General features: G+C 42.9%; 1 protein-coding gene across 1 annotated transcript in view; it reads left to right on the top strand.

The window, feature by feature from the left end:
* LOC146788647 (IgGFc-binding protein-like) overlaps positions 1 to 15,234 on the top strand; it is a 279,601-nt gene that overhangs the window by 209,049 nt on the left and 55,318 nt on the right. Inside the window, exons 51-54 of the mRNA XM_085635859.1 lie at positions 962 to 1,233; positions 6,281 to 7,606; positions 8,943 to 9,190; positions 12,809 to 12,989. Of these exons, the coding sequence (XP_085491985.1) occupies positions 962 to 1,233; positions 6,281 to 7,606; positions 8,943 to 9,190; positions 12,809 to 12,989 (2,027 nt within the window). The remainder of the gene's footprint in view (positions 1 to 961; positions 1,234 to 6,280; positions 7,607 to 8,942; positions 9,191 to 12,808; positions 12,990 to 15,234) is intronic.

The following is a 15,234-nucleotide window of genomic DNA, read 5'->3' as shown; positions in this document are numbered from 1 at the left end:
TTGTAGGCAATGTTCATATGTGATGGTTTGTGTACTTTAGATGTGGGGGTATAAATGTTGATTCAGGAAATGCTTGTATACATGTTCTATTGTCTGGGAAACCCTGTCCATTGAATGCGAGGCAGCCTTGCTTCTTTTATGTTGTCTGAATTTTCTAGACTTTGTTGTTTCTATCAACATTTATCAATGTGTTTGAAATGTATCATAACCTTGTGTTGTGTTCAGTATATACTGCCTTGGACAAAAAGGGGTAAAAAAATCAATAAAAAATATATTAAAAAAAAAGATTTACCGTCATATGTTAAAAGATGTTATGTCCATTGCAAGAACATTTTCACCACTCTGTGAGATGATTTTCACTGTAATAAAAGACAGCTAAGATGAAAATATATGAAAAAGATTTACTATGTGCCATGTCTGGTGCAAAGGTTAGAATTTTCACACAAATTTTGCAAAGTGTAAATCTTCACATATTTTTTAACATTACAAAAATGTCTATACAGTTTTCAAAAGATACTCGAAACAACTGTATCCACTCCTAATAACCTATGATAAATTTGTACGGTGAATTCACATTAGTGATAACAGAAAGTTAGATGAGTTGTGTTATGTTTTTGTTCGAATAATGAAGGTGAGCCTCTGCTGCCAGTCAATGTGGTATTACTTCGTAGGAACACATGAAGGACAATGATGTGCAAGATGTAATATATGGCATTCATGAAGGTCTTTTCCTGAAGAAGGGACCTGTGTGGTATCAAATGCTCATGCACTTTAGGGCTGTCATACTTATTCAATGTTACGATAGGTGGACCTCCTTGTTCCACATACATGATAGCTTTGTTAAGTGAGAGATAGACTTGTCCATTTCCACTTTATTGCTCAATGGCCTATATTTATAATCTTTCTTGGAAAGCCCTCTTGCATTGCCACAATAACCGATGCATCCTTGTTTGTCCGTTAGTTGCAGTTCTACGATAATTCCACCCATATGGTGCCCACCATCCTTGGAACAAGTGTACAGAGAACAGTGCAAGATCCTAACTACAGGAAGTGGCCCATTCGCTCCCTGCCATGTGCTTATACCACCGCAGTCATACTTTGAAAGCTGTGTCTATGACGTGTGCGTCAATGGAGGGATCTCTGACCAACTCTGCCAAGCCCTGGGCTCCTACGCGTCAGCCTGTGAAGTGGCCGGAGTACACCTGGGAGACTGGAGGAAGGGGACCGTCTGTGGTAAGTTATTTCAGTTTTAATCTTTTGATTCAGGTTTAATACATACTTTTTAAGTTATGTGTTTTACTTAAAGTATAGAAGAATATATGGCTTTTAGGATATATTAGGAGTCATTTCACTTAACTAGCTCTTCCACTTCCAGAAAGCACATGACCCAAACACTAAACTCTGTAACATGCCCACGCAAAGGCAGGTAAGAAATGAAGTTCCAGATTGATAATGTGAGCATGCTTGTGCACTATAGTGATTTCCCAAGCATGCCTAGGCACTGTGGATACTGTGCAAAGAAGCCTGGATACTGCCTCAACCCTGCAAGGATTCCTAGGCATGGTTCACACCCTACAAGACTCCATGAAAGTATGATCCCTGAATACTACAGAGACATCATAAGCATGTCAAGGCACAGCACTGACCCCGCAAGCATGACTAGGCATTGCAGGGACCCTGCGAATATCCATTGGCATTGTTTTGATTCAAGAACACTGTAGTGCATTCATAAGCGCTGTTCTAGACTCTGTAGAATTCCCTGAGAATGCCTGTGCACTTAAAGAGCCACACAAACTTCCATTGACATTTCAGGGACCATGCAAGCATTCTTGGACACTGAATTGATCTTGTGAGCATGTCTTGGAACTGTAGCACCCCAGAGAACATGCCACGGCACTTGAGTGATATCATGAGCATCAGTGGACACAGAAGTAACACAGCAATCATGCGTGGGCTTTCTGATGGATACTACCAGCCATCGATTTTTCACCTCGTGAATATCTCTTGACACCAGACTCGATGTGAAAGATGTTTCTGCATAGCCCCGGTGCACCACAAGATGGCATTGTGCAGCTCCCCATCGACTCCATTTCCCCCTGGAAGTGATGACTAGAGCCACATATTGGTGCCACCAATGTGCGCTCAGGTTAGTTCCTTTTTTCTATGCATTCATTCGTGGATCCTGAAGTAGCTCCTCCTTCTTTTCCGTCACTTGATAAGCTTTTGTTACCCAGATTCTTTACCTGTGTGCAGGGTAATATGCCCCCTCAAAACTACAGGATTTAAAATGTGTAGGGACTGTCACAAATAAATGTCAGAGACAGAGTCCTACAAGGTATACCTCTGGTGTTTGTGGTTGTTCGAGGAGTGTGGAAGATACAGACATGTTTTTATTCCCGAGCCCGTCCCGCAACAAGATTTAGTCCAGACTGGAGCTCTAAGAATTTTCAGCATAGCCCCGGTGCACCACAAGGTGGCATAGTGCATCTCCACATCGACTACGCTTCGCCCTGGAAGTGATGACTAGAGCCGCTTATTGGTGCCACCAATGTCCACTGTTGGTTTTTTTTTCTCTTTGCAGTCATACGTGGATCCTGAAGTAGCTCCTCCTTCTTTTTCATCACTTGATAAGCTTTTGTTACCCAGATTCTTTACCTGTGTGCAGGGTAATATGCCCCCTCAAAACTACAGGATTTAAACCTTGTCGGGACTGTCACTAACAGATTTTGGTGACAGATTCCTACAAGGTATCTTTCTGGTGTTTGTGATCGTTCGAGGAGTGTGGAAGATACAGACTTGTTCCCAGGCCAGTCCCACAACAGAATTGTGTCGTGTTCAAAGTCTTCAAGTACATCCATGTGAAAAAAGAAACCCAAAGTCCAAGTCGGCCTCGTCCCAGTCTCGCTACTCTCTGTGAGTTGCGATAACGTCAAGGTGCCCATTCCCGTCCTGCACAGCCGATTCCATAGCTGATTCTGAGGGAACCAAAATTTCCAGGTCTGTCTGTGACACCTCAACAGATTGAGGCATTCAGGTCCCATGGATCCACTGAAGCCGCCAGGCGGGTTTGCAGGTCTGCCCTTGGTGCTATCAGTGCCTCCCAAACCCACTTCAGGTTCAGTTCTGACTCCAGAGCTGTGGATGTGGACAACTGACAGACCCTCCTGCCCAAGGAGCTTAGTGGCTACAATGCTGATCAGCCCTATCTGCAGGATGTGGACCAGCCAATCTTCATCAATAGTCTCTACCTAACCCTGGATGCCTTCAGCTTTTAGGGCCTCTTGAAACTGAAGAAGAAGCTGCCATTGCCTCCTTCTGCCATCCAGACAAACCCAGCCTGCTTAGCCAACACGACTGTGATGCAGCAAACCATTGCGTGTGAATCTGGAGAAGCTGTCGGCCAGTGGAGCAGCAGTCACGAGGAAGGTGCTGCAAAGGCCTTACATCTCTGGGGCAGTCTGTGCTAACACTGATCTCGCATTGAAGGGCTCACTGAGCCTCACAGCCTTGCTAATACCAACAGAGACACACGGAAACAACACTGCTGCTTCTGGTGGTTAGAGGAGGTGTCACTGGTGACTGGTTTCACCCTGCGGAGCCGTTCACATACCTGTGTCAAGAACTACAAATTGACAAACTGGGCAATCCACCAAGTTCATGTGAAAAGTAATGTAATTGTGAAATTTTCCCAACAGAAATGATGTACACAACTGTGAATAGCCCCTCTGCCCAACATACACACTTCTGGCTGCTCATGAGAAAAGGTTATGCGATATGAATTCCAAATCATGTCTGCAGTCCTAAATGACAACATGAGAAAATATTGCACAGGTTCAAAATGTGGCCGTCAGTGCCCTGTGACCATTAGCATTGGAGTCAAAGAGTAGGGTCTATGCCGTTATGTGTGGGACTGAGTAATTATCACTAAGTATGTGAAAGGGAAGGTGGTATAGGGGACCAGCGCCTTCTGGATAAACAAAGAGCCCAGCTACAGGCCTGAGAATAACAAACCAAGGCTGACAGGATCGTCTTCGAATCCAATCCCTAAAATTGAACCGTAGTAACAGATGAATGGAGACATCGTGCGGACTCCCACCCTGTAACGTATCGCATTAATACTCCAGGAGAAGTGGTTGATGAGTATCACTAGCTTATGTGTATGTGAGGGGAGGGCGCACTGTTCCAATCAAGAGAATACTCTGCATTTTTCGTCACATAGAGCACTGCTGCACTAACAAAGACAAACAGCCAAGCATGCATTAGACCAGGCTTTTGGAGTTGTCCTCTCAGTACCTGCTGTTGTGGAGGGCCACTGCTGTGCCACCCCTTGAAGGGCAGGGTTAGGGTAGGATTGAAGAAAAGTGTTCATGTAGGTTCCAGGTGACTGAATGTTTATTAGCAAGAAAAAATATCTGTAAGAGGAGCAACAAACTCTGCCACCTGCTCAAAGATTCAACTACCAGCCGCCTACACTTCTCAGTCACACACTGAGCGTGTCCAAAATGATACCTTCCATATTCCACTCACTCTGATATTCCACAAACCACCACCACATAGTATACAGTGACACCCCTAATTAAAACTATCAATCTAATAAACAAAATCATATCTTAGCGCAAACCAAACATAAAGGTACAGGTTCCCAGAAGAAATAACCTAATAAATACCCTTCAAATAAACCCCCCCACTAGATTGAGAAAAACACCCACTGAACCCTATTCACAGACTTCAGCCTTCACTCCAGCAAAACATAACATCTCCTTTATCATTCATTCTCCCAACCACCATATAATCCTAACATTTCCACTGTTAACGCATCATTCAGCCCCATATGTTACTTCCCTGTCAGACATTTCAACTTCATACTCACACATCAAATCATTACAGCCTTTCTTATCATCCCTGTCTAATCTGTCTTCCATCTACTTTTACAGAATTACAACACATCGCTACGTTATTGAAATTCTATACCTTGCTCACATCTGACCATACTGCATAACACTTCTTCTGCTTTCAATGACTCTGACAACTTTTTCATTCTTTGACCACCATGCACTGTTTAGATAGTCACTACAGACAGCTTTACCTGTCATTTCTAATACAGAACATATCCCTAGAGTGAACTGTGGGCTATCACGTTGGTCATGATTGGATGACTTTCCTGTCTGTCTTAGGTTTGATGGCTTTCCTCCCTATATATGTGTTTGTCCCACTCAGGCACATTGTGGTCTTACAGAGTTATTTTTAAAAAAAAATTATTGTTTTTTTTTAATAAAGCACCTCCAAACAAATAAGTTCCCAATGTCTGTTTGCAACAAACAGCAATAGGGCCTCGCGTGGCTCACCAGGAGCCCTTCACTCCAAACTTACACAAACATAATACAAGTTTCCACTGCTACCAGACATGAGCCAGCATGTAAGAGGGAAACAGCAGTCAGCAAGGTGTAACAACAGCCATACCCCCGGTGTCCTCTCCATGGTCCCCATATATTTATTTTTTATATATATTTATTGTACTGCCTCCATGCACCAATCTACGTCTCTGCCCCATTATACTATTGTGGGTATAGTCCCCACTCCCCAAAAGTCTAGCTATGTTTCGCTGGGCCACTATCAGCCCCACATTGGAGAAGAGTTTCCTCGGTATGTCACTCCGTATTCCTAGGATATCCAGTTTCTTGTTAAAATATTACTAATGCATTTAGAGATGACCACCATGGATGCATGCGCATCCAAAGTGGACATGTGGCTCTCTTAGAATAACATTTCTTAAAATGACATTTCTTAAAACATTACAAAGCCATTCAAAGATAACCGGTCCTCAAAGTCAAAAGGCATTGGAAAAGCCAATAGGTTTCACTAACACTATCTATTGGCTTTGTCAATGCTTGGGTAAATATTGAATAAAAAAATTCCAACGGGAAAATAAAGTCAAATTAAACAGCTTAATACCATACAGTTCTCAAGAACTAGCCTGTTTTGTATTATTTAACCTTAATGGTGTAGCTTAAATGCATTCTATATATTGTTCTTAACTTTAATCATAGTGGTATTCATATACCCTCAGGCACAATAATTGATGGATTCAGCTGAGGGCAGAAAGCAAACCACCAAAATCTACTAATGTGAGTGCTGAGTCAGTGTTCGCTCTGGGACTCACCGCTTAATAGTTTGATAATAAAGTTTTCTGAAGTCATTTGTCATTGTAGTCTGGAACTGTGTGTGCCTTTTAAAAGTTAATCAAATAAAACATTTAACGATTTATCTCTTTACCTCTTAGATCAGACAACAAGCACACCAACAACAATCACAAGTTCGACCCTAATAAGCACATCTACACCCCCAACAATAAGAAGTACACCTGAAACAAGCACAACTAGAAGCACAACTGAAACAAGCACAACAACGAGAAGCACACCAGAGACAAGCACAACAACAAAAAGCACACCCGAAACAAGCACAAGACCGAGAAGCACACCGGAAACAAGCACAACAACGAGAAGCACACCAGAAACAAGCAAAACAACGAGAAGCACACCCGAAACAAGCACAACAATGAGAAGCACACCCGGAACAAGCACAACAACGAGAAGCACACCCGGAACAAACACAACAATGAGAAGCACAATCGAAACAAGCCCAACAATAAGAAGCACACCCGGAACAAGCACAACAATGAGAAGCACACCAGAAACAAGCAAAACAACGAGAAGCACACCCGAAACAAGCACAACAATAAGAAGCACACCCGGAACAAGCACAACAACGAGAAGCACACCCGGAACAACCACAACAATGAGAAGCACAATCGAAACAAGCACAACAATGAGAAGCACACCCAGAACAAGCACAACAACGAGAAGCACAATCGAAACAAGCACAACAACGAGAAGCACACCAGAGACAAGCACAACCACAAAAAGCACACCCGAAACAAGCACAGCACCAAGAAGCACACCGGAAACAAGCACAACAACGAGAAACACACCCGAAACAAGCACAACAATGATAAGCACACCCGGATCAAGCACAACAACGAGAAGCACACCCGGAACAAACACAACAATGAGAAGCACAATCGAAACAAGCACAACAACGAGAAGCTCACCCGGAACAAGCACAACAATGAGAAGCACAATCGAAACAAGCACAACAACGAGAAGCACACCAGAGACAAGCACAACCACAAAAAGCACACCCGAAACAAGCACAACACCGAGAAGCACACCGGAAACAAGCACAACAACGAGAAGCACACCCGAAACAAGCACAACAATGAGAATCACACCCGGAACAAGCTCAACAACGAGAAGCACACCCGAAACAAGCACAACAACGAGAAGCACACCGGAAACAAGCACAACAACGAGAAGCACACCCGGAACAAGCTCAACAACGAGAAGCACACCCGAAACAAGCACAACGAGAAGCACACCCGAAACAAGCACAACAACGAGAAGCACACCAGGAACAAGCACAATAAGAAGCACACCAGAAACAAGCATGACAACGAGAAGCACACCCAGAACAAGCACTACAGTAAGCACCACAAGCACTACAGGAGGAAACAGGCCAGGCACAACCACAACCCTTCCTCCACCCATAAGTGAGTATTAACGTGTAATATATACATTACCTGGCTTTACTGTAGGTGTCTTCTGCTTTTTACATGGCAGGTTTTTAACATTTTGGTCATCACATCATGAAAATAATTGATTGTTTTTATATTGCACTGTATACCTGTCTTCTGCTCACTGGTCTACTATTAGGGCTTTCACTCTATAAGCAGAAGATCCGAAATTCAATCCCAGCTTCTCAGCTAAGCGTGGTGCTATCCTGGGAACTTATTTACTCATATGCCACTTCCCTTGTATGCTAAAATCTTGGGCACTAAAATAGTCTCAGTCCCAGAAAGAAGTGATATATAAAACTTGCCTTATGCATATTTATTTATTCAACGGTTTAAAATGTTAACTGATATTCAGACAGTGAATTGAGATGATTTTCCATAATGTTATCCAGGCTGGTTTGTTTTCATAGACCATGTGACAATTTAATATAGGGAACGTCTAATAATTGGTATTGGTCTCTTGGTGTGAAAACCAGGTATTTCTAGCACCACTTTCAGTAGTGCTTGTTGCACCAGCCCGACAAGAACCACCGGTCACGTCAATCAGCTCGCATCACTAACAGTGAACGTCTGCTGATGCATTGACCTCAGCATTCTGTGCATTAACCCACCAAGATCTCTCAGAAGCTTAACACATTCTGACTTGGCACTGGCCTCAAGAGCAGTCAGGTGGTCTTCCTACAGCCAGGCACTCTGGAGGTGTGTAGGTAGAGAGCAAAGTCAGTCACATGTCTGATACTTCTGCCACTCATCTGACTCGGATACAGGGTCCTCACCAGAAGCTAGGCATCCAGGACTTCTTGCTTCTGGCCCGCACCTCACAGTGCCCTGCAAAATGTATTTCTAAATAACAAAACTAGGTGTTATGTGCATTTTTTACACACAGGGGCCAGTAAAGGCAGAGACCTATAGGCGGCACCATATAATCAAACCGCCATCTAAATGTTTCCTCAAACATTATTTCTATTTTAAAGATGGTGCTTGTGCTGCTGTTATACCAGAGAAGGGCCAATGCATGACTTTGGTGACCCAGGCCCCACAAAAGCTTCTGAAAGTATGTACTGTTCGTATCTTAGGGGTGTATCAGCTGTTGTTTCTAGATTCTTGAAAGAACAAACTAATCTCTCTGGGGTTGTGCTCAAAAGACAAATATAAACCAATATTAAGAAAAATTGTATTCTATTATGATGATGTCATCTTTATTCACAATTTTTTTGATGACGACAGTATCAATGATCCTCCATCCAGCCATCAGATTGCACAGATGTGTTTGGTTTACAATGTGTTTCTATTCTGCTCGTCTTTCTTATAGGCCAAGTCACCTGCAGTGCCTCTGGAGACCCGCACTACAACACATTTGACCACAGAGTCCATCACTTCATGGGCAATTGCACATACATGCTAGCCACGCTTTGCAGCCAAGGGAACAGCCTGCCTTTCTTCAACGTCTCTGCAACCAATGAGTTTCGAGGCTCGAACACCGAGGTCTCCTATGTCAACTCGGTGCACGTGGATGTCTACGGTAACCAGATAACCCTGCTCAAGAACAAGAAAGTGAACGTAAGTTGTCTACACAACTGTCTGCTGTTACTTGAGAGTAAGGGGTCATACTCTGGAAGTGCTGTGGTGTGCAACGAGTCGCTTTGGGGTTACAGAATAAGCAGCAGACACTGATGTGCCTCCTTCTGTGATGTGCATCAAGTGGATATTTTACAAATATGTTATGTTCAAGACGGTCATTTCTGTTTTGCATTCAGTGTGGCCTCTGCACATTTGGGAATGCGTCTGCCACATAACACACACTGTATCACTGATGCGATTGTAATGAAGAAAGGCTGACAGGCAATATATTGTGTACCCCAAGGAAAGGGTGTCCAAAACCATTACTTAAGAGGCACTTGGGTGTTCCAGGTGCCCAAAGCATACCTGTAAGAGGTTGCAGTCACAATCTTCACCAGCCTGCAGAGGTATCCCTGCCCTCTCCCTGTAGTCCTATTGGCCCCTCTGCCTTGAAAGGGGAACCAGGCATTTGAAACTCCTGGTCCTACTTCAGTGCTGCTTCGGTGCTGCTCTGCCTCTGGTGCAACAAGGACAGGGCATTTTTTTCATAAACATGAACACAGTCTGCACCATGAGAGTGATTGAAGGAGACGGGGCGAGCCCTAGTCTTCTATGTCAAAATAGCAGTGGCCCTGTCCTATCTCACTTGGACAGAATGAAGGAAAGTGGGTCTGCCTGCAAAGGAAATCATCTGCAGTGGGAAGTTTTGTATGGAGATGAATATAAGATCCAGGTGGAGAGCTTTGCCATGAAACCTAAAGGGCTTTTGGACTGTATGAGATTACTTGTTGTAACAATGATTTTAGTGGTCACTCTCACAACATCTCACCGCAGATAATGCCACAGGGGGAACTATATGTTTTGCTGTAGAAGGCAGCAGTTGTGATTTCTGTGAGGAATAGAAATTGGGCTCTGAGTGAAGGTTTCCTTCTATGATCAGAATTTCCAATGGTCTCTTGGGTGACTGTAGGCTAGAGGGTGAGTTTGTTGCTTAAGGAATAGTTTCTCGACAGCAATGTCAGATTGTCTCGAGAGATGTTGAGAGGGGTTGGTTGATGGTCATATCAGCATTGAAAGACACTGTCCTTTCAAAATATTTCAATTGTAGATGTGTCGGTAGGTGTTTAGTAGGAGAAGATGATGAGTGTTTATGTGTTTGTGTGCACATGCGTGCATGTGTACATGTGTTTGTGTGTAGAGAAAGTTTGACTTACAGGAGTCCTGGACTCAAAGAGCGTTAACTAGGAAGGTTGTCAGGAGGCTGATGAGAGCAGTCAAAACATCCACTGCTGAGAGTGACCTGGGAAGTTCAAACCACAAATCCATGGCTTCTGGGTGACAAACCCAAGATTCTAGAGTCCAGTGAATCGGGGGATACAGGAATCTGATTGTCAATGACAGGGAAACCAGACGTGGTTCATAAGGGGCCAGTTTAGACTTTAAATGGTCTTAAGGTCGATGCTCTTACACAAGAGATAATGGTTTTCACTGGAAGAATCAGAATGTACGTGTCTACTCATGAGCAGCTTGATGGAGTCGAATATTTAAATGACGGGGAAACCAGGGGACTGCAAATTCCCAATGATATGATTTTTTTCCATTAGAAACTGGGACCAGCACTGGTTTGAGATTAGGTCCAACTCTACCTTTAAATAGAGATAGGCCCGGTACCATCTATCCTACATAGATGGTTTCAGTGGTTCTGAAAGCAGGTTGATCAACCCATTGACTTAAACCGACACCAAGGCCATGAGTGAAAATGAAAACTCTAGAGTCTCTCCCAGGATGAGTCCTGGGTCAGATGGCTCATGAAGCAATTCCAACTCAACCACAGGCACAATCCTTCAGTTGTTTCTTATGGCCTTATCTTATACATATGTTGGTAAGTACTTCAGTGGGTCGGATCAGAGCTGGTGGAATGCAGGGGATGCATGGCTGCTTTGAATACTCATGACGTTCTTGAAGACTTAGGTCACTTGGAGGTTCTTTTCTCTCTCAGGGTCAGGAAGATTTTCTTGGGCAGAACAGCCCAGATGATCCCATTACGACATAGCTTTATGGCTTCTACGTGTCCTGGGCCTAGCCCAAGCCATGAAAGTAACAACACCAAGACCATTGTTTAGAGTTTTTCTCAGAGCCGGACTGCAGCCAGAGTCACATTAATGAAACCTCACGAGTTTGCAGGAAGCACCACTTTACACTCACTGAGGGCGCCTTTCACACAGCGCATATGCTCCATGCACACCACACAAATGCATAGTTATGCAATGCACACGCATGATCCCTGTAATGGGGTCTATATTGTAACTCACCAGGGTGTCCTGGAGACACTACCGCCAGAGGTAGAAGCAGATGGCCTGTTGTTCTAAACTCTGTATCAGCTGTCACCAATCCTGGGGAAGAGACAGTAATCACTCTCTACTATTTTTCCAGTCCAGTAGAGTCTAGTTCCCTGACAAAGCATCAACCAATTCATCGTGGAGCACCCTCTAGTGGTAGAGGTGATGCTGCAAGGCAGACATAATCACATGGCAGAATGGAACCCACAATATAAGTTACATTTATCTATACACAAGAGACCTTTGTTGTCCCAACTACAAGTGTTCTCCCCCTTTTCCAGGCATTCTTGTATATAAATTCTCCATGCATCACTCAGCCATTCTTCAATCATTCCCCAGGCAGTCTCTAGTCATTCTCCGGCCCTTCTGCAGGTGTTTTGTGCTGAGATTCTCCAACTATTCCTCAAATATTTTTCAGATATTTCCTAGGTATTCTAAAGGCATTCACTAGGATACTTTGAACATTCTGCAATTAGTGTACATGCAAAATGCAAACTTTCTCTTGATATTTCCCTAACAAAAGGCAGGCACCTTCAGGCATTAGCCATGCACTGCTCAGGTGTTTATTAAACATCCGTCAAGCATTAGTTGGTCATTCCCTGAGATTCCATCTGCCTTCTAAGTTTAAACTGGAACTCAATACTTATAAAAAATTATAAATTGGAAAATTATTTTGGAAAATTATGTATTTTATTTTAATCCCAGGTCGGTTTGCTACTGCTCAAGTTGTCTCTAAATACCCGTGAAACTCGCTCCTTTGCTGATCCAATTTCAAAAACATTTACAATATCTTCCAAAATTTACCCAGTCATCTGTGTTTATCCAACTTCAGTTTTACTCACTCATACACACCCAATTCTGAGTCCCATATCTTTAAAAAATGTTAACAAGTAGGTTTTCTCGCATATTCACTCAATTGCTTCTTCATTTACTAAGTACCTGATAGTGCATTCACTTGCTCATGTTCACTCATGTTCTGCTCTTGTAAACTAATAGATTATTTCCTACAATTGTTCTCCTAACCAGTTCTTAAATTACTCATATTATTTTGAATCACTGATTGTTTACTCTCTTCTGGTCTGTTATTATTTAGCACACGTGTACTTGCTATCAATGAGTTCTTCCTTCACTTATTAACATATTCTGATTTAAATAGGTTAAATCACGCCATTGACTCAGTATTTCTTCAGTTCATCCTCTAGCTCAGCCTGTTTCTATATAGGGTGTACACCATCATTTCAGTGAGTCGCATCACTCTTTTTCACTCTTCTCCCTGCAGGTGAACGGGAAGCGCATGGGTCTACCAATCGAGATTGTAGGCGGTAGAGTCACTATCAGGAACAGCGGCATCTATGTTCTTTTGCAGACCGACTTCAAACTAGCTGTACAGTTCGATGGAAACCATTATGTGGATGTCTCTGTGCCACCGGCATACAGCGGGCACCTTTGCGGATTGTGTGGTAAGTAATGTTGGGGTGTTTGTATAGTTGTTGTTATACATGCAGATGCAGCAGCCAGGGTCATGCACAGCTGAGTTTGGCCACTTACTACTACGTGTTGGTCTTTCCCATGGCGCCTCACTGAAATATCACCCATTCCTAGGGCATTTAAACAGAATAAAGGTTCAATGCAGTGTCCGCTACGTTCAGTGTGTTGACTTTCCCCCTTGTCAGAAGACAAGCAGGGCTCAATCAACCATACACCTCCGATTACTTCACAAGTTGATTTAGAAATCATGGAATGTAGTCCATCTTTAATGTCTGACAGCCACATGGTCTAATGCGATCAAACAAAAGGAAAGGGGCAAACTGAAGAGCCAATGATGGCATTGTTCATTATAGTGTCCTCTTCTACTGTGGGCACCCGTGCATGCTGGGAAAGATTCATATGAGTGATACCAGCTTGCAGTCACAACTGGTGCTGTGAGAGAGGAGGGTGATAAGATGCCAACTGAACATGTGCTTGGCATTGCATGCATCTGAAAGGTTAACAAGTTGCCCAGATGAAGACTAATTTTACATCTAGCAGGCTCACCTGGGTACAAATAGTCCCTTAAACATCGAGTTGTTCCTCCATCAGCGGCTAGACTCGACAAAGTGCCGTGTTGGTGATGTGTGTCACAGTGGTACCAGGCACATTAATCAGATGCAAAAGTATGAAAAGTATATTTGCAAGTGGGCGTAGAGTTCCATCACTGATTCAAAAACAAAAGGACTGTGTTTGTGGTAATGAAATATACATATGCACAGCTCATCTTTCTGTCACTAAATTCCTAAATCCCATTGGTTCTATGAACAGTTGGTTTCTAGGTTGTTTTATTCATCCGTGAAGGTTGCATAAAGTCAGCAGATTGAGCCAGTTGTATCTCACTCTCATGATTCTTTCTAGGTCTGACTTGGCAGAGCAGCTGTCTGCAAAATCTAATGTAACCACTTCTTTAAAATACATATAGAGTGGGCTTTGACTGCACCCCTGAGTTAGGAATTAAGTGTGTGTTAATACTTTATTTCAGCCGAAGGCCATAAAAGTTCCATAGTAATGCAAACATTCACAATACAATCCAAAATGCATCAAGCAGTATATATAAATATTCTCAATAAAATAATCATCAATCTTTGAGTAAAACAATTTAAACTGGTCACTGATCATTATATCCACCCCAATGGCTTCTCTTTTTAAAATTAGCTAAAACTTCATATGAGACAATAGAAGAAAAAGATAACTGTTTTTTTCATTCAGTTCGGGGTACTTTCCCAATCACGGGTGCATTGGTCGTGCCAACGACACAATTTCAGCCCAATTTTGCTTCTCATTGGTCCACTACAAACAAGTACCGGGATAGGGCAAATATTACGTGTGGTGCGGTGCTAGCTGTCAGTACCCTCAGTGCCTCTTGGTGCTTCCTAAATCCCAGTGAGTTGCACAGTGGTTGAATCCATTTCCTTCTTGCCCTGCCATATGCCGGGCAGAAGAATAGGATATGTGCTGTATTTTCCGTGGACCTTAAAGTGCATGTAGTGCATAAAGTGCAGGATCGGTCTCCCTTTCCCCCCATTTGCTGTATGGCTCTTAGTCTGTAAGAAGTTATACCTTAACTTCAATTACAGAGTTCTTGCTAAGTACAGTTGTACATTGTCAAGGAATTCTTCATAACTCGGGGTTGGTTTCATGCTAAGGAATTTGAGTTGTTAGCCTTCCTTATCTTGGGTCGCAATGAAGTGCGTTCAGTATACGTAGCCAATAAGTTCTCTTTAGTATGACTTTGCAAGTAGATGTAAAACTATGCGGCTCTGTACAGTATGAACCGAGGCCTAACTCTATGAGCCATGTCTTTACGAATCTTAACCAAGGGAAGGTGAGACATGTATCAATAGCCAACATTTCTCGTGCACCTTGCAAAGCATTTTTGATAAAAACCTAATTATGAAAAAAATCAAGTTCTTAATAATTTAAAAAATATATATTTTAACAACTGTTTTACTATTGTGTAACACAACTGGACATCGGGCATAGTCCCTATTCACTGCCCATTTCTTAACCACCCTAACCAACCCTCCCATCCAGCTCGCCATGCCCAGTTGAAATAAATTTTGAATAACTGCTACACTTGGAGATTTCCTAATCTTAAAGAGAACTGACAAATGAGAATTCTTTATTTTTTTTAAACATTTCCAACCCAGCACCCAAAAACTTCCCCCTCCCCCC

Source organism: Triturus cristatus, chromosome 11, assembly GCF_964204655.1.
Source record: "Triturus cristatus chromosome 11, aTriCri1.1, whole genome shotgun sequence".
Lineage (NCBI taxonomy): Eukaryota > Metazoa > Chordata > Amphibia > Caudata > Salamandridae > Triturus > Triturus cristatus.
This window is presented reverse-complemented; position numbering and strand designations above follow the sequence as displayed.